The following is a 20,642-nucleotide window of genomic DNA, read 5'->3' as shown; positions in this document are numbered from 1 at the left end:
AAAATATAAAATTTTAATGTAAATTGCAGCTTTCTACAGCTATCATCAAAAAATTAGATTGCTGGAGCTAAAAGATTATTTTTAATAAATCATTAGAAAAAATAAAAAATAAAGCCTTCATGCATTGTCACTTTTAATATATTGAAGAAAGTCTCACTCTTAGGTGAATTAATGCTATTTTGAAATCTCACATTCATGTGCATCATATCCATTGTTATTGTAAAGCTCTAGAAAACTTGAGTGGAAGACAATTCTCTTGATTTTTTTTCGTATCAATTCTTGTTTGTTTGGCCCAATATTACACCTTCGAAGGGGTGAAATTGGGCCAATTTTCATAGTATTCCTATTCAATGGAAAATAACTATTTTTTATAATTTGTTCAGCATTTGCAACGAACATTACCAATGAACATATTCTCATATTTAGCAGAACATTTCAAGTTAAATTGCGAATGTTGTAAAACAATAAATCAGGACTCACGCATTTGCGACCCTATCTCACCCTTAATGACGTTAACTGTTATTTGAGCAGAAAAAACTTTCCAAAAAATATAAATATAAAAAACATGTTATTTCTCGAATCATCCAGAAAATTCTTTGATAGTCCAATGCAGATCCATTAACGAACAGGGATTGTTCCAAAAATTATCTCAGGTATTCTCACAGAATTTCCTTCGGAATGTCTGCCAGTAATCAGTGTTGATGAACTCACACTCAAATCTCAATCAATGAGCAGCCCGCGTGATCAAACTCATTAGATCTGCTTCGGAAGTTATGCTTGAGTTTTTCGTGCATAATCACTCAAGCCGGCAAAAATAACAGTCATAAAGCCCGTCAAAAACTCGTGAAAACCGAATTTTGTTTTCGTTAGAAAGGGTTAAAAATTTTCTACTAGACTAACCAGAAATCATTGGTTTGTGTGAGTAAACTATGGAAATACGAGACAATGAGTCAAACAGATGAGCGAACTCATCCATGAATTTTTGAGTGCTGCGTTGCGTGATTGGTAACTCACGCATGAAATATTTCAATCGTGAGTTGTGAGAATTTGAGTTTTTCACAACATTGCCTGTTGGATACTCAATTACTCATTTTGGGGGTTTTACTCGTGAGGTAAATTGTTGCACTTACCCTCGTGGAAGCACCGATGACTTACCTCGTGATCGAGCCACCGACAGCCGTGCACGTCACAGCCACCAGCAGGACGATTGGATAGATTGCCGACAGCTGTACACGTTACAGCCACCAGCCACAGGGACACTCGATGCCGACAACCGTGCACGTCACGGTCACGGTTAATTCTCCTCTAATATCATCCAGTTGAATATTTGTAAAAATACCCTCTCCATGAAATCCTTGGGGCTTCTTTTTTTCTTTCTATTGATTCGACAGCGAGTTTTTCAACCTGCCTGAGGCTCCAGGGACCTATATAGCCGTAGTGGTAAATGCGTTACTATTCAGCAAGACAAAGCTGAGGGTTGCGGGTTCAAATCTCACTGGTTGAAGATCTTTCGAGATTGAAAATTTTCTCGAGCCTCCAGGGCATACAGTATCTCGTGCTTGCCTCACAATACACACGTGCAAAAATGGTCAATCGGCAAAAAAGCTCACGGTTTAAAACTGTGGAAGTGCTCATAAAGAACATTCACCTGAGAAGGAGGCTCTGCCCTAGTTGGGACGTTACGGTCGAAAGACGGAGAAGAGGTTCCAGAACACCGTTAGAAATGTAGATGCCCGTTTCCACCATTGATCATCGCAACTAATTCTAACGTCAAAATCAGTCAAGTATTGAACTTCGATTACCGCTCAAAGCATATTACTTGAGAACCCCTGACTGAACAGCGGCAACAAAATATAGAAAAGAAAAAAAAAACGAAGACTTCGACGCCGGCCGGGGGACCCCGGCTCGATACGACGACGGTCAGCCGGTGTGCGTGCAAATTGCAGCTTGAGGAAGTTCGCGGTAAAAAATAACAGCAACAGCAACGTTAAACTGCCGAATGAGGGGTGAAATTTCTGCAAGACGGCGGTTTTTTTTTTCTCTGTTCGACGAGCGAATTTGGGTGCGAGGATCTAATGGTCATCTGGGGAAGGGTGCGACGGGAAGAGAATTTGGGGAGGAAGGGCGAACGCGCGACCTGCCAAGGATAACGAAGTTGGTCGCGTTTTTTGTAGCGCTTTCAATGCAGCAGTGCGCTGCGGTGGCGGAGGGGATTTGGAACCGACCAAAACAGTGTTTCGATCTGGATCAAATGTCGCCCAAAATTGTCCAGGATCTTTTCGTAATGGAAATTTACTTGACTTCCTTGGGCATGGAGTATCTTCGTACCTCCCACACGATATACGAATGCGAAAATGGCAACTTTGGCAAACAAAGCTCTCAGTTAATAGCTGTGGATGTGCTCATAAGGACACTAACCTGAGAATCAGGCTCTGTCCCAGTGAGAATGTAATTCCAGGAAGACGAAGAAGATATTGTTGCATGTTTGCTTAAATTATAAATTTGACATTGTTTTACTGATAATAACTGATAATTAGGATACAGTTAATATGATTGTTCACAATTAAGTTGTGTTAGTTTAAAAATAAAATCTCAACCCCAGAAATTGTCACGATTTGTTCTAAGCCGAGAAACAAGCGTTAGGAAAAAACTACTTTGATTTTGGAGATTATGTCCCCCTTAGAACCACTGTGCGACCGTCAGCGAGAGATAGAGAGAGAGAGACCCATTTCGTTTTCGACAGGTTGAGAGCGGTTAATTATAATTCATTAGGGTGCCCGATGGTTGCGTGTCGACTTGCGGCAATCCTGTGTCTCTATCTCGAAGGATCTTTTTTGGTCGGTTGGTTGGCTGGATGGATGCAAGTCGTCGTATTCGTCGCCGTCGTCGTCGTTGTTACGTAGATTGATGGGGACATTGCAGCAGCAGCAGCAGTCAAAAACAACGGACAACCTCAGGAGCAGCAGCAGCGTGTTTGTATGAAAATTGGCTGTCTGCGGAATTTCTTCGGCAGGTCGCGTCTTGGGCTGTGTGGATGGCCGCGAGGCACCGGGCAGGGTTTTTCGTCTAAATTTGCGTCATTAGAGATGCAAATGAATCCCGTAGCCATCGACATTATCGTTCACGATCGCCGGGCCTGTCAAGGATTCTCGGAATCTAGCGGATTTCGTTGGCGGATGATTGCATTCCTGGAGCGCATTGGGTTCGACTTTTTTTATTGCGCTTTCTATCGATCAAATTAGGCATCGTCTAGTCACGTGCGAGGGGTTTCGCCTGCAGCTTTTTGGAAAGTTGAAGATTTCTGGAACCCCATATTAGCGCGAAAAGCGGTGCATAATGCACAAGAATATTGGCATGTAGACAGTCAAGGTTACGTTCGCGATTAGGAAGCCAAGCCTTGTTGAAGGTGTCTGGGTTTGATTTTTGGTACGGCCAAGGATCAATTCGTTTTAGTACTTTACTTGAGTTATCTTGGCATGGAATATCATCGATACCTGCTACACGAAATACTAATGCAAAAATGGCAACTTTTGCAAAAGCAAACTCCTAGTCCATAACTGTAAAAGTAGAGTAGAAATACTTATTGAGCTTCGATTGTGGTATTGAAGTAATTTTTCAGGGAAATGGCTTGGCAGTCTGTGAATAGCGTCTTAAAGCCTTCAGTACCGAACGCTAAAGTTTAGGCCAGAAACACATGTTTACTCAATTTTTAAATATTTTTCGTTGGATTAGGTCAAAAAACATGTTTTTCTGGTTTTGAAATTTTGCCACACCCCCTGGATTTTAACTCAAATTTTGGGTGTATTTTGTTTTCCGTGTCCCTCCTGAAATGTCAAATAGGAACAACCCCAGTGTTAGCACTTTTTAAAAAGTGAAACCCCATTGGAAAATTTGTCGGCGAAGTGAACTTCCAACATGATCATCGCGCTCGGCCCCGCCAGCTAGCATGTACTTTGTCTTGGCCGCATTCACCACCAGTCCAACTATTGCTGCCTCGCGTTTCAGGTGGGTGTACAGGTCTGCCACCTTTTCAAATGTTCGGCCGACAATGTCCAAATAATCCGCGAAGCAAACAAATTGACTGGATCCCGAAAAAATCGTACCCCGCAGTTAAGCCCGGCTCTCCGCATAACACCTTGTAGCGGAATATTGAACTACAGGCACGAAAGTCCATCACCGGTGGGATTCAAACGAACTGGAATGTTCGCCTGAAACCTTCCCACAATTTTGCACACCTTTCATCGTCGCTCTTATCAGTCTCGTGAGCTTCCCGGGAAAGCTTTTCTCGTCCATGATTTTCCATAACTCTACGCGGTCGATACTGTCGTATGCCGCCTTGAAATCGATGAAAAGGTGATGCGTTGGGACCTGGTATTCACGACATTTTCGGAGGATTTTCCGTACAGTAAAGATCTGGTCCGTTGTCGATCAGCCGTCAACGAAGCCGGCTTGATAATTTCCCACGAACTCGTTTACTACAGGTGACAGACGACGGATGATGATCTGGGATAATACTTTGTAGGCCGCATTTAGAATGGTGATCGCTCGAAAGTTCTCATAATCTAACTTGTCGCCTTTCTTGTAGATGGGGCATATAACCCCTTCCTTACACTCCTCCGGTAGCTGTTCTGTTTTCCAGATTGTGCCTATCAACCGGTGCAGACAAATGGCCAGCCTCTCCGGACCCATCTTTATGAGTTCAGCTTCGATACCATCCTTACCAGCAGTTTTATTGTTCTTGAGCTGGTGAAAGGCATCCTTAACCTCCCTCAAAGGGGGCTGGTTGGTTTCCATATTCCGCAGTACTGACGGAGGCATTTCCTCCGTTGTCGCGTCCTTCATTGCCTGTGCTCTCAGCGCCATTCAGGTGCTCGTCGAAGTGCTGCTTCCACCTTTCGATCACCTCACGCTCGTCCGTCAGAATGCTCCCGTACTTATCTCTGCACATCTTGGCTCGCGGCACGAAGCCGTTGCGGGATGCGTTAAGCTTCTGATAGAACTTGCGTGTTTCTTGAGACCGGCACAGCTGTTCCATCTCCTCGCACTCCGTCTCCTCCAGGCGGCGTTTTTTTCTCCCGAAAGAGGCGGGTCTGCTGTTGCCGTTTCCGTTTATAGCGTTCCACGTTCTGCCGGGTCCCTTGCTGCAGCATGACCGCCCGCGCTGCATTCTTCTCCTTCAGAATCTGTCTACATTCCTCGTCCAACCAATCGTTCCGTCGACTCCGTCCCACGTACCCGACGTTGCTCTCAGCTGCATTGTTGATGGCTGCCTTCAATGTTCTCCAGCAGTCCTCAAGAGGGGCTTCATCCAGCTCACCCTCTTCCGGTGATGCAGCCTCGAGGTGCTGCAGCGGCATACGCGCGACATCCGGTTGCTTGAGCCGCTCTAGGTCGTACCGGGGCGGCCGTCGGTACCGTACGTTGTTAACGACGGAAAGTTTTGGACACAGTTTAACCATCACCAGATTGTGGTCAGAGTCGATGTCCTGATAGGTCCTGACGTCGATAATGTCGGAGAAGTGCCGTCCATCAATCAGAACGTGGTCGATTTGTGATTCTGTCTGTTGTGGTGATCTCCAGGTGTATCGGTATGGAAGGCTGTGCTGGAAGTAGGTGCTACGAATGGCCATATTCTTGGAGGCGGCGAAATAAATTAGTCGTAAGCCGTTTTCGTTCGTCAGCCGGTGGGCACTGAACTTTCCAAACGTCGGTCTGAACTCCTCCTTCTGGCCAACCTGAGCGTTTAGATCTCCTATAATGATTTTGACGTCGCTGTCGTACTCGCGTTCATGCTGCGCGTAAAAAGCGTCTTTATCATCATCAGGGCTTCCGGAGTGAGGGCTGTGCATGTTTATTATGCTGAAGTTGAAGAACCGGCCTTTGAGCCACAACTTGCACATTCTCTAATTGATCGGCCACCACCAGATCACGCGCCTCTGCATATCATCTATCACTATAAAAGCTGTGCCCAGCTCGTGTGTGTTGCCGCAGCTCTGGTAGATGGTATGGTTACCTCTAAACGTTCGCACCATTCATCCCTACCAACACACTTCCTGCAACGGTACTAGTCCCTTTCTGTCCCGGTTCGTATTCTCTCGTTGATTATTCGTTGCTTGATTTTTTACGGCTGGTATGCAGGGCCTGACACCAACTCCCTAGATTTCCGGAGGACCATTCCCCCTAAATGTTCGGAGGACCGTAGTGCGGAATTTAGCTTAGAGTCCTTCTCTGGCACTCGGACAATGATCAGCCGCCCCTGACATGGGGAATAGACGGTGTTGTGAGCCGCACCTAACATGGAGTACAGACGCTCCAGGTTTGCAGAAGCAAAAGCAAAAACAAACCCCCCTTCCCTGTCAGCATACGACCAAAGTGGTTGGTTACCAGATCTTCCCTAAGGTTACTCGTACCCCGGCCAGTACCACGAGGAGGTAGGGATAGGAGTTGCTGGACAAGAGGCTAAGGACCACACAAAATCTATTTTATTCCTTCAGGTACGCTAGGTACCGATGGTACGCCATACCCAGCCATTTACCAACCATGAACTATGAAAAAAGTTCTTAGCTCAAAAAATGCTAAGAGAAGATAAAAAAAAATGAAGAAAATGTAGAAAATGAATAAAAAAATCAAACGATTAGAATAAGAATTATCTACTTAACCCCAAAAAAATCAGATTAGATTTACTATAGGTGGTAAATATTACAAAAAATGTGTGTTTTGATCGTTGTTGTTGTTCATCCTGTGAGGAAAATTCTAAATGTACCGGCAGATCTTCAATTTAAACTGCCCAATTGGCATCTTAATCTCTGTTCTAATCTTCCGCAAAACACCGCTTGTTAATCATCGTAATCACTCCACAAAAAACCACACATAAAACATAAACAAATTATCCCATCGAAATGGAACTCTCGCTTACAGCAACCTTCACTTTTGCTCTTCGTCCCACTTTTCCCCTTCACGCCCACCGTCACGCGTCGTCATTAGGTCGGATTCTAATGCTGCATGAAATGCCTATGCAAATTATGCTTTTCCGATTCCACTGCCGCCAACTCCCACAACTCCAGAAACCGGCCCCCAACCAAGCTTGCAGCTCGTCATCGTTCTACTATTCTGCCGGGGTTCATTATTATGCCACTTTACTTTGTAGCTCAATTTAGTATCAACGCAAAGCCACACAGTTAGCAATAGTACATAACTCTCCCTATCTTTCTCTCTCTCTCTCTCTGTGTGTGAAACTGTCTGTATGCCCTATTGTAGGTTGTAGATAGTCCAAACTCCAGACCATGGCAATGCACATTCTGTTTGTGTAGAATAAAAGAAAGTATAAACCAAAACCCCACGATGGTGGAGCGGTCTCTCGAACCCTGTCTCTGTGTGTTGTTCTCCGTATACCTTCCCAACAATGTTCCGATTCCGAGTTGGAGGTTAGAAAAGTGTAGCAGAAAAATATAATTAACTAGCAACCTGTTGAATGTACCCCCGGATACGGACAAAGTCTGGAGAATCGGAATCCCCGCTCCCCGACCTCCCTTTCCATTCTTCGGCTCGCTCGATTCCTACTCAATCCCGGAAGGGCCAGACCTCCTGAATGATGCGAAAGAAAGCGAAAAAAAAAAACAAATAAATCAAATCGTAAAAATATACACATAACTTTTATATCACCGGTTGCCCCAGTAGTCGTCTGGTCGTTCGTTGGGGTATTTCTGGTGTCTACGTTTTGTCAAATTCTTGCTTGCTCTTGGGGTATTGGAACAGGGCAGAGGAAAAAAACAAATAAAAGGAAAATGTTTTGCTCTCCTCAACACTAAGCTATTAGTACTAGGTAGCTCAATCGTTACCGGAAGGTCGACGTCATCATTTAATCTGCTACCAGTGCCATGCTCAATGTTCAAACATATGTAGAGTTAACATTGTTGAGCCGTTTTGGTTCCTTGATTTTTCAAGGTTATGAGACTTTATGCTTAGTGTTCAACAGTTATTAACTGAGAGCTTTCTTTGCCAAATTTGCTACTTTTGCATTCGTATATCGTGTGGCAGGCACGATGATACTTGATGCTCAGCCCAAGAAAGTCAAGGAAATTTCCATTAGGAAAAGATCCTGGACCGGGTAACGAACCCAAGCATGGCTTTGCTTTGTTGCTGCGGACTCTGAACACTCGGCTAAGAAAGGCCTCAATTGAAGCTTCTCCCTTCTGAATGTAATGGTTGCCTGCCATACCCAAGTAACCGGTAAGCACGATAATGCTGCATACTAATATAATTATATGCGCATATAGGGTAATAATATGATGCCTGACAGCTTTATATACGACTATAATGCCAAAAAAAAATATAACGTTCCATTACAACGCAAAGATGTAACCGTGCTCCTCTACATCACTATTGCCAATATTAGATCTTGTGAGAAACGTCACACACTTAGCAAGTGGTATATCTGTCTAAACACTGGATAGCATTGAAACAGGCCTTGTGTGCGAATACAAATCCGATAGTGCTTATTCAATGCCTGTATGAATCAGGTACAGAAGCATTAATGGTGCAGTAATAGGGTTTCTATGCGGCGGCAGTGCTGTTATTAGACGTGTATGCATTTGTGGCGCTATTATATATGTATACAGCTATGGTGCTGATCTGGGGATAATTATTAGTGCTTATAGTTCATCCCCGACAAGAGTTCTTAGATAAATGGTTATAAAAAAATCATCTTCATCTTCTTCTTGACATGACGCACAGTGGCGCGCCTTTATACAAAAGTCGGACAAAACCTCAAATGCGTCTCAAATCACTTGGAAATGATAACCTATTACCTTTCTTCGATATCCGATACCATCCCGTTGGAAATAACCGTCAATTTTAAAATTCGAATTTCTAGTGAAATTCATCCAGATTAAATTTTTCATCCAATCATATAAGAGGGCTAGTTTTACATACATTTTGGTTATAATGCAAAAACTTGTACATAAGTCTTAATTATACAAACAAATGCAACTTCCTTTTAGTAATTTCAGATGAATTTCATCTGGGTTATGAAACAAGATGCAAATTTCAATGATTAAGAAGATAAATTATAATGATAAATGAAAATGAGAGTTTCACCTCTATGAGCAAAGTGGGGCAAGAAAAACTATTTTACGTTTGAAAGTTGTGGTTATTTGTTAGTGGGGTACTAATTTTCAGATATACTTCACATAAAACGTACGAAGTTTCAAAAATGAATCAAAATTTTGAAGAATAAACCTTTTTTTTTGTTTCAAGTAACAACTTAACACGGTAGAAATTTAACAGTTAACATCAAATCGAAGGCTTAAGACTATGTTTTCGAATGAAGCCTATTGATGTCAAATCAGTTATGATTTCGTTGAATTACAGCTGTTTGAATTTTGATAGGTGAACTGTTGATGAATTTCAAGCTATCCAATTTTGCTGACTTTTCCACATTTACGGTGCTGCCAAAAATTTTAAGCAAAACTGATCAATCTTAAATTTTGAGAAAACGTCACTCAATGGTTCACTCAATAGCGCTAGTTATTTTTGTAAATTGATCATTTTTGCATTTACGAATCATGTGGCAAGTATAAGGATATCTATGTCCAGAGAAGCCGTAAAAATTTTAAATATGTAAAATTCTCAGATCTGTGGGATTCGAGCTCACCACCTTCACCTTCACTTAGTCGACAAAACCGCCACAGAGGTTTCACTTTCTAACACTGGGGTTGTTCCTATCTGACATATCGGTAAGGACACGAAAAACAGCCAACTTTGTTTGTTTCGTGGTGACATCCTGATGGATTTTTGTACATAATTTGTGTCTCTTTTATCGAAATATTTTTTCGATTCACTGTAAAAATATATACTGTCTAATATCTTACATTAGAATCTACCAAAATTTTTAAACTTAAGAGGCTTAAGAGGCTCACCAAGTTTTATAAATACGACCACTGCTGAAAAAAGTTGTTGCACAACACTTGTTGGTTACAACATATTTTTGCAATTACGGAAACTGTCGCTGTACTTTAACTTATTCCAGGAACATTAATCCTACCCAGGTAACAATTTTATGCTGCTCAAACGCTTATAAAACTAACTAAAACCAACCATTGTTTGACCAAAAGCTGCCCATAGTCTCTACACACTCTTGTTCAGCTATTAAACATCTAATTTTGATTTTATTCAACTTTAAGCTTATATGAAGCTATTCGGAAAGCTGGTGTAAGGCTTAACCTTTATTCAACAATAAACCAAATGAAAATAAAAATGTCCAGGTTCATGGATTTGAGGATCATTAATGTTACTAACAATTCCAAATACATAGAAGAGACGTCTGCTGAAATTTAGAAGTGAAAAATAATAATTATGAATAATTAAGAATTGAACTGTGATTTATTGATTTATAGTCATTCACCTTATCATCTGCTCCACCTGAGACTGCATGATCAATAATAAAAGCAAGAGGGTTATCTACTTGTCCGAATAACGGCTATACACTTTTTGATTAAAGGTTACATTGAAACTGGAGAAGCGATTGCAGCGCTATGCGGAAACACTTGAGTCAACTGTTATAAGTGTGTTATGACTTGTGTTCTTCAAGCAGAATCCCCGATGTTGAGGCCTCGAGGGTCTGTACGAAGGCTCATGTGGCTTTTAGCAAAGTGTAGCCGTATGAGGGTATGTATATGATTGTGGTTAGAAAGGCTCTTGAAAGCAAAATTGTGGGAAAAGTCATATATAAGAAGGAGTATAAGTGCGAATATGGGTCGAGTGAATTCACTAATTTTACGTTTAAGCGTTGCCAAATTCACTCAAGAGAAAAAGGTCTGTGCATGGACTGGCTTTAGTGTGTCGTCGGTGGCGCAGCATCCCCACACTCTGAGTAACTTTTTTCTCTATCTTTCTTTCTATCTAACGAGATTTCTAGCCCTGGATTAGTTCATCTCGGGTTCTTCCGAAGGAAGTCATCAGTTTAACATTTGCGTCATAAGTGACAATCTTGGAAATGGGATTCGATCCCAGGTCTTCGACGTGAGAGGCGTGTGTTCTATCCACTACATCAGACCCGTCTCCCTTTGAGTAACCTTCTCAGGGGTCTGGTTGCGTATTTTCTACTTGTAACGAAAAATCGCTCGTTGCTTTATAACTTTATAGAATGAAATGCATCTAACAGTTTTCCTGGAAGCATGTTCTTGAAGTATGATGCCTGTTGAATATGGTTCCGGATAATATATACATGATTGAATTTGCAAATTCAAACATGACTGACCATATTTCCCGGAATCAGTTTTACGGAAATATTTCGGAAGATTTGGAACGAAAATTAATGCTTTCAGAAACATCCAATTTCAAATTTGTTTGCTCATAGAAAACAATTCTACTCAGCCTAAGAAAAACCTATAAATTTAGCACTTTATTCTAAACTGGTGCAGAGAAGTACAAGTTTGGACAGATATGCGTAGGAATTCAGTAGCGAGACTGTTATGCGTAAAAATTCAACAGTTAGACAAATTGGCTTGCTATGGTTTTCATAGAGGTTTTTAAATTGTTTTCTAATAACATAGGATAAAATTTGCTATTTTACTACAATAACTAAAAAATCTCGAAAAGTAACATAGGGCATTTATGCGTATAACGGCAGCTAAGTCCTGTGCAACGATTTTACACTTTACACTGGATATTATTTGACCAACTCCCAAAACTGAACTGAAAAGTACTACTTCTCAGATATGTTATGATACAGTTCTGAAAAGTAGGTGCAAAAAGTGGACCATTATATTTTTCATTTGTTTGGTAAAAAGTTGACTGATATGCACCAAAATTGCAAAAACAAACTTTCAGCTTGTCTGAAGGGCAACTTGGAGCAAATTTGAAAGTTTATTTCGAATTCTGTAGTATAATAATCAAACAATGTGTATTGTGTATGACATGGAAAGTATTCGTACCAAACCAAAAAAGTGAAAATGAGATGTTCACAAGAATATGCAAGCCAGTATGATGAACTTTCACTTTTGTTTCATTGTCAACAGGAAAAACCACACGACTAGATTAGCCAGATTTTCATTTGTTTTTTGTTCAGATCCAAATCTTCAACTGAACTACTCGTCATCATAGTCATCGATAAAGTTTGCACAAAAAAAGGCAAAACTCCCATCATATGGGTATAGAAGAAAAGCATGCTATCAAAACTAGGGCAATAATTTACAACAAGCGAAAGTAAAAGTTCTATAAATTAATGCGACTAGCAGTAAAAAGAATAGTGAAAGAGCACTGAGAAAAAAATCCGTTCCATTCAAAGAAGAAAACGAACCAAACGAGGGAGAAAAAAGCTACTCCCCCCTTATGCTGGCCAGGCGGCAGCTTTCCTTACGTCATTTCTCTACCCCGTTCCTAGACTACGACATGGGAGGTGGGGTGTAAGAGTTCCGTTCCGTTCCATCCTTTGGTGCAACCGAGCTGCTGAAGCCAAGACGACGAAAAGTCCCATGTCCCGTCGGGACGTGTACAGCATCCAGAATCGATCTCTCTGTGTGTATGGAGCGGAGACATGTATACCTAACCAACCACTCCACCGACAGTCTCCTACATGGCCGAGCAGGCCGTCGTTGACGACGGTGCCTGATGATGATTGCAAAAAATAGAGGCAAAAAAAAAAAGAAAAGAACGACAGAAACGTCACACTCGGCCGGATGGTGGGACAGGGACCAGGACAGGGACAGGGAAATTTGCTGCAGCTGAAAAAATGAGGCGAAAAAATTAGCAAGAATGCGCTGGGGTGATGGATCCTTAGATGTGTGGTAGGTGTGCTGCTGAAGACCTTCGATTTCGGGTAGATTTCCTCAGGCAGTGATTTTGTAATTAGAAAAAATAAGAACCAGTCTAGGATAGGTTTACCAATTATTGATGCAATTGGTGGTCCGAACAAAAAGAGGTATCAACAATTGTCTTTGAAATCCAAAAGGTTTCTACAAAAATATAAAAAAAATAATTGAATTGCGTAGATTCGCACCACAAATCTAAAAGTGTGTCAAAGAATTCCACAGAATTCAAACAAAAAAAAACCACCGGAATCCCAGAGTTTCTCCGGACTTCTTGAAGTTCGCACAAAAATCCCAGAGCTGATACATAAAATCCAGATTGCCTAGAGGAATCCTAGAATTTATGCAGATTCTCTAACTCAAAAAAAAATTCGTAAGTTTTCTTTGTTATGTCAGAATGTCAACGAAATATTCAAGAATTTCAATAGAAATCCCACAATTCATATAGCAATCTCAGTTTTGTTAAGAAAATCAAAATATTTATTGTAATTCCAGAAGTAACGAATGATTAATTTTAGCGTTACGTAATAAATGGATGCTGGTTTAATGGGAATCTCATTTGACTTCCCTTGGCATAGAGCTATCAGTTAATAACAGAAGAAGTGCTCACTGAACACTATGCTGAGAAGCAGGCTCGTCGTAGTGAGTTCCTCATGAAATCGGTAAGATTTGTGATACATCATTTCATAATGTTAATGAAATGCGTGTCATAATAATCACAATCAAATAAGTTTATAATTCCTATTTATAAGGCTCTCCTATCCTATCCTAGTGGAACAATACAATCCAACTATTTTTGCTCCCACTATTGCCATAGTTAGTACGTCTACCATATCTAACATCAATGACATCAACACTAATAGACTAGTTTTGGCAACCGATACAGGTTGGCATTTAAAAAGGACATATTATTGTTATTGTTGCAGTGTTGATCAGACTCATTTCACCGAAATTCGAATTGTGAAGCCATGAACTGTAATGAACTGTGCATTGTATTCCTGAAATGGAGGGGGAGGTGGTTGGGCTTGAGTGTTGCACATGGGATCCGACAATGGATCATTAAAATAACCAAAACAGCCGCTATGGAAAGCATAGATAGCGCCACCGTAGCCTTGTGTGTTTGACAGAACAGCAATGCTGTCATAATGTTAAATCCCATATACAGTGGCGCCTTTGTTTTGATGCGGTGAGCACTGGCAAAAACTACCTTCAATGATCCATTTCGATCTCGGTGGGCCGCAATTCAAGTTTCGGTGAAATGATTCGCACTCACTCACTCACTCATTTCATTTCACCGAAACTTGAATTGTGGCTCTCTGGGATCAAAATTGATCGATTTTGTGTGCAGTACTCAAGTTTAACCATCTGCTTTTCTATCTTAGGAGGATAGAGCATGGTTGTAGCAGTTCGTGGCTTCGTAGTTCGTAAAATGTTATTTTCGGGGAAATGAGTCTGAACAACACTGTATTGTTGTTGTCAATCAGGTCTCGCTTTCAGTATCATAACGGCGTATCTATAGTGATCGATTTTGTCTTCCATTAATAACTCGGTCTGGTGAATGTGTTTGCTTATTTTTATTTTCGCAGTAAAATGTTTCAAATACCTTCTACTTCTACGAATCGCATTGTAAAATTTATCGAAATTCAACTGAATTTCATGTAATAAGCTAAGTGTAAAACAGATCACTACATATACGCCGTTATGATACTAAACATGAGAAGTATCTGTTCATACAAAATAGACACCTCAATATGAACCATGCCTTGACAAACTTGGTGTATCGGTCACTATCAGGTCCTTCACCCTACAACAACGGCTGAAAAATCACATCGAATCGTGAACCATCAGCTGAAAAATAAAAACAGATCTCTGATCGCAGATTCGACCCCTGCGAATTTATGTGTCCCTTGCAGCGAATGCGATGGGACATTTTGAGGGAAAAAAGAATCACGGAACGAAAATCCGGGAAAAAGAGGTGGAACAACAAGAAGAAAGCATGCAGCGGCGGCGCAACCCTCGCAGAACGCCGAGGGTGGTATCAAAATGTCAGTCGGGTCCGGAGGGAAAAAAACTGAAGCCTAGTCGCTGACCAGACCAGTATGTGCAGGTCATCTTCTCGTGTGCTGCAGTATGTCTATTGAACCTTCGAAGAAAAATACCTAATCACAGAGAAGAAGCAATAAATTTTTGCCTACACCAACACACAGCCAAAGCATCGACAGAAAGTGTCCTTTTCTCGGACACTATGTGGAATTATAAAACTAAGATAAGAACAAAAAACAAGCAACGGAAATGTCCACTACAATCTATAAGATGCACACATACGAAAGCGAAGATTTTATGTGCAAAATGTAAACAACACACCGCGGTCGACATAAAAGGAGCTCACCATACCGAACTCACCAACACATGCGCCAACAACCGTACGGAACATAGCCAGAATTTTTATGAATGAAATTACTCGGGTAAGATCCGAGCTCGGTTCCGTGTTTTACGTTCGGGTCGCTCTCGCGCTCCCAGCACGACTCTCACCCGAACTTCTCTCCCAGAGCGAATGGAAGCATGTTTGCGAAAAAGCACATGTTTAGGTGCATACTTTTACGCATTGCTTCCTTTTTTTGTATGCGCAGAAAGTGCATCGCTGTGCTTTTTCCCTTGCCAAAAGAATGAGAAGTTTGTCGGAAAGAGCGAGACGTCTGGAGAGGGCCACCATCGCGAAGAAGCGAGACGACTACCTGTGAAAGCTCCTTTTTGCGCGATGGGCGGTAACTCAGCTCTCTTTCACGCGACGGGGGTCCAGTGGAGGATTTTTGCTTCAGTCTTGAAAATGAACAAATAAAAAGATGTCTATATGCATCGAACAACGCCAACGCATCCGCCACCGGCAAGACGCATACACTTGCATAATCACATGTCCGTGGGTGCATGCTGCACTTTTGTACAGGTCATCTTTTTCTCACTCTTCTCCACTGTTGGATAGCATTTTACGCCAGTTTGGATCCCACAGATACGCGTCAACTCACACGGTATAGGTAGAAAAAACTAGAAGGAGGGATCAAGTCGCTATATCGACTGCGGGCGAATGATTTATGGAGGTAGCCTCTCACTGCGCCTCTGGATAATTTGTGGGCATTCCGGGACCGACGCACCTTTGCATCCATTTATATAGTAGTAGAACCCAACGCCAAGCGTACGCACGCGAAATAAGTACCCAACCGCTAACTGGTCCCTTTATCTTTTTCTTCCGTTTTGCAGACTCACGCACGACGACGCACTTCAAGATGATGATGGCAACGAAAGGAAAACGCCCCTTGCGGCATCTCACGGCAACGGACAAGATCGATGCCATCCAGAGGATTCACGACGGTGAGTCCAAGGCATCGGTTGCCCGAGATATCGGCGTTCCGGAGTCGACCTTGCGAGGATGGTGCAAAAATGAGGAGAAGCTGCGCTACATGTCCCGACAGTCAGCAGAGAATGCCGAAAAGTTGACCAATGAGGCCACAGCAGCAGCTTTGACTGCCGTGGCTGCTGCAGAGCTGTTCAACGGACCTCCAGAGAAACGACTGAAACTAGAGCAAGGGTTGTTCGGAAATGGAAAGCTTAAGTACGACGACAGCTTCTACAAAAGCCCTCGGGGACCGATGAATGGGCTTGATCTCAGTGGGGGCGATAAAGGATTGGGAGTTTCCGGAGGTGACATCATCATGAACGGACTGCACGGTGCGGATTTCAGTTCGTTCGCTAAGACTGCTGCGGAGATCTCGGCTCTGAGTAAATCCAAAGAAATGGACCTTAAAGGTTACGGTGCCGACCTCAGCAAGCACGGAGATCCAAAGCAGGCAGACCTCTCGATGGCAGCCATCAGTCCGCTAACCAGTCTGAGTCATCTCTCGGGAATGTCCGGGCTAGCGCAGAGTCCACTGGCACTGAGTTTCAACGAAATTGCAACAAATTTGAATCTCTTTGCACAGCTCAACAACAACCACAACTTGGCCACAATGTCTAATTTAGGAGGACTCAGTGCGGCCCAATCGCTGCGTAATGCGCGCCCAAAAGCCAATACTAGTCAGAGTCCACGCACATCGAACCTATCTGATGTAAACGGCGATAAAAATCCATCACTGACGGTTCGCAATTTGGCCAAACTACAGCAGAAAAATTCCGGCGATCTCAGTAATGGTATGATGCATGGTATTAACTTATCCGACAAATATAAACAACAACCATCTGCTGCTCCCCTAGGTCGTGATACAAATGCACCCGTCGACGAAGCTCTCTGGTATTGGCTAAAATCGCAACAAGCTATGCTCGGATTGAACAATCTCTACTCATCGATGCCACGCCCCTCGAGTCCTCAGCAGAGTTCATCGCCTCCTCAGCAACATCAGCAGGTTCAACATCATCCATCGACCCAAACCCCCACTCCACCTATCGTTTCGACTCCACAGCCAACGCCTCCATCATCTGCTCCATCTTTGACCCCCGAAGACACCAAGAACTCTTCATGGTTCTGGCAGTGGTACAAAACCTTCGGAGCGTCGCTGATGCCCGGAGACAAGTCCAACAACAACACAATCAACGCAAATGCCAATTCCAAGCAAGCTGCTTACGAGAACATTCTCTACTCCCAGCTCACCAAAGGCCAAAATTCCGACTCGCTCAACAACAATGCTCAACCCATCAACCTAAACATCAACAGCTCAAACGGTCCGGAAAATGTGAAATCCGAACCCGAAGATCTCTCCAACCACAATCACTCATCATCGAATGCCGCAGCCGTCGCCGCCCCCGCAGAGGATCTTCAACGCTTCAACCCTAGCCCGTCGACATCCGCCAAATCCGAGCTTAAACAGGAAGACGACGAAGAACAGGCAGGACCTGCCGACGACGAATCGCCAATGGAATCCAAGTGCAACGGCAAGGTGAAGGATGTTCTGGACAACTTTCTGTTCCAGAACCCAAGCAGCAACGATCGAGCCAGCCCTGCGAATCTGTCCATCCGTTCCAACAATTCTCCGCGACGTCGTTCAGTCAGCCCAGCTGTAAGTAATCATCACGTGAACAGTCCGGAACCGGAAAATGGCGACCTGGCGGTAACCACGAATGGCATCACAACGGAGGACGAGCACAAGAGCGACATCTCCGAGGATTCGAACCACATGCTGGTGGCAGACATCAAGAGTTCGGCTGAAGCGGTTGAACACGGTGAAAAGTTCCTCAAATGGCTAGAAGCGTGTAGCGATCCGAACGTGACAGCCATGCAGGTTATGCAGTTCAAATATCTGCTCAACAGCATCAAGCTGAGCGCCGAGCGGCAACAGCAGAATGCCGTCAGCAGCGGGGAAGAACGTACGAGAGTGCGGCGACGGAAGTAGGTTCCCCTTGCCGTCCAAGAACCGTGTAAATATTCCTCTCCCTCTACAAATCCAGTCTAAATCAAAAGTTTAAATGCATAGAAACACAGACACGATATCATTAGTCCTACTCTCACTTGGGTCGCCCACTATCTCTCATTCTATCGCTCATTCCGTAATGAGAGACAGCAGAGTCAAGCTGACCGAAGAAATCTAGCAGTAGCGCAAATCCCTAAGGAAATAAGTAGTTAAATTTTTCTCAATTTTTTATGAAGTCTATTATTTTTGTTTACTATCATTATTTTATACAAATACTATGAAAAAGGTCGAGAAATCGAATATAAGTCATTATCAGAAGACAGCGCTTTTTCCAGTTGTCGTTTGCGAAACACGGAGGTCCTTTCCCAGGACCCTGCGAAGCGATATTTATCACTATGACTGTGTAAATGATACTCATTGTTTATCTAGAGAAAGAGAAGTTGATATCGCAAAAACACTTTTGACTAGGTAAGAATACAACATGCCAAATGTACAAGTTATCAAGATATTAATCTATGAAATCCGTATATCGCTATTACATAATTACAAAAATGAACCTATAAATGTAAGCATCTTTGGAATCAAACTGTCCAAAAGTAAAATCGAAGAAATAAACTGAACTAGTAGAGTAAAAAGACACAAACAAAAACAGAATGGTCTCGTGTTAAAGATCTCGTATTTACTTTCGAAAAAAAAAGAAACAAAACATATTCTGCTCAAAAAACTCAGTCCAAAGAGAGAGTAACCAAACGCAGGAACCATTTCGGACACATTTCGATTGTCTCAGCGACAAAAACTACACACATTCCTCTCGAAATCATTCGGGAACCGTTCGCCGAAGGTCATTATTGTCATTCACCCACGTTAGGATTAAGTGATATGCAACTTTTGAAAAGTTACACCTAAGACAATTCGGCCACGCAACCAGTCAGGAAATCCACCTTGGACAGCAAGCAAACAAAACAAAAAAAAGCACTCAATTTCGGCTGAAACGAAACAAAAATAAACTCGAAAACCTAAGGGACAAATTCAATGTGATTAAGAATAACTGTATTCCTAGGATGGCGCGCAAGCGCTGTGCGAAACATAAGAAACCAATTAAAACGGAAAACGGTGTCAAACATTTCTCAAAAAAAAAAATATAGAAGACGGCATAAAAGTGGTTTGTATGCGTGCGTGCGATGAGCTCACATGTTGCAAACGGCCAATCGTATGGAGTATTAAATAAATTAAAGAATATCGAAAGTGAATAAAATGTTGAATATGAAAACTGAAAGATGCAGAAAAATAAACGACGAAAGGATACTAAATATTGGTAACTATAATGGAAAATTATTGAACCACACAGATGACAAACGCTAGAGATTAAAATGGAAAAATAAATTATCAAAATGATTTCTCAATATCAGAAAAAAAATAAACCCCAAACGTGTTCGTTGTTCGATAGAACGGAAAAGAAAATATGCTTGAATTTTTCTCCCGGGGTTGAATCCTCCACTTAGGACTTCGGTTTCGCTTGCTCCACATTGTATTGCCGGTAGGAAGAAAGTTCTGAAGGAGATCAAATTTTTCGATCAGTAAATATCAACTTTTTCACCACCAATGTTCAATTATTTGACGTTTTAGCGGTGCTGTGTTATTTATGTGACCATGGAAACCAGTGAATTTGGCACCGCTCAAACGTCAAAAAGTGAACTCGTGCGTTGGTCCATACAGTCAACTATCCTTAAATCGATGTTGAAGGGACCATTGCATTAGGAAGATATCTAGGTTACTATAGAATAGAACAGGATAGTATAGGACACAAAATCAGTACAACTTTGCTTCGAAAGACCTTTAAGGTAGCCATGGAAATCAACTTTTACTATGGACCAATGCACGAGTTTACTCATTGACGTTTGAGCGGAGCCAAATTAGTGAACTCGTGCATGGATCAATGGTTGTATTATTTGACATCGATATTTGGAATATAGAGTTATAGAGAGATGACTTAAGACTTTCAAAGGGTTACGAAAAAATTGTATTCTAGAATTTCTTTTAGAGATTTTTCCATCATGAGGTTCAACATACAGTCAGTGACAGAAGTTAGTAACCAAATACTCTTTCCATACAAAATGTCAAAGTTTGGGCTTTGTATCTCAGCTTCTGGCTGGAATTTGGATGACAAACTACAAATAATCTGATGTTCTGTGTATACTGTGCTGATTAAATGTCAGATTTTTCTCCATAAAAAATAAGAGGATTGTTCTAAGATAAAAGTAAGTAAGCAAGATATTTTTTATTTAATTAAAAAACGGTAGTGGAAGGGGTGGTAAAGTGAACACCTCAAGGATATCATCTTCTTCTGATAGAAAAACGAGGAAGTTCTATCGCACAACATTAAAAATAGGGATGTTATCTATAGCAGCGACACGTATTCAGACTGATATAGCTAAATTTT

The 20,642-nt window shown here is 42.0% G+C and overlaps 1 protein-coding gene across 3 annotated transcripts in view; it reads left to right on the top strand.

Moving 5' to 3' along the window:
• LOC5578527 (protein distal antenna) overlaps positions 1–19,618 on the top strand; it is a 72,669-nt gene extending 53,051 nt beyond the window's left edge. For 2 of the 3 annotated variants that reach the window (XM_021855099.1, XM_021855105.1), the window contains exon 3: positions 16,062–19,618. In XM_021855099.1, coding sequence (XP_021710791.1) covers positions 16,088–18,184 — 2,097 coding nt within the window. In that variant the 5' untranslated portion in view covers positions 16,062–16,087 and the 3' untranslated portion in view covers positions 18,185–19,618. The remainder of the gene's footprint in view (positions 1–16,061) is intronic. The other variant, XM_021855111.1, reaches the window with a different exon arrangement.
• The last annotated feature ends 1,024 nt before the right edge of the window (positions 19,619–20,642 follow it).

The sequence above is a fragment of the Aedes aegypti genome, chromosome 1 (assembly GCF_002204515.2).
Source record: "Aedes aegypti strain LVP_AGWG chromosome 1, AaegL5.0 Primary Assembly, whole genome shotgun sequence".
NCBI lineage: Eukaryota > Metazoa > Arthropoda > Insecta > Diptera > Culicidae > Aedes > Aedes aegypti.
Note: the sequence above shows the minus strand (reverse complement) of the source record. Positions and strands in the feature narration are given on the sequence as shown.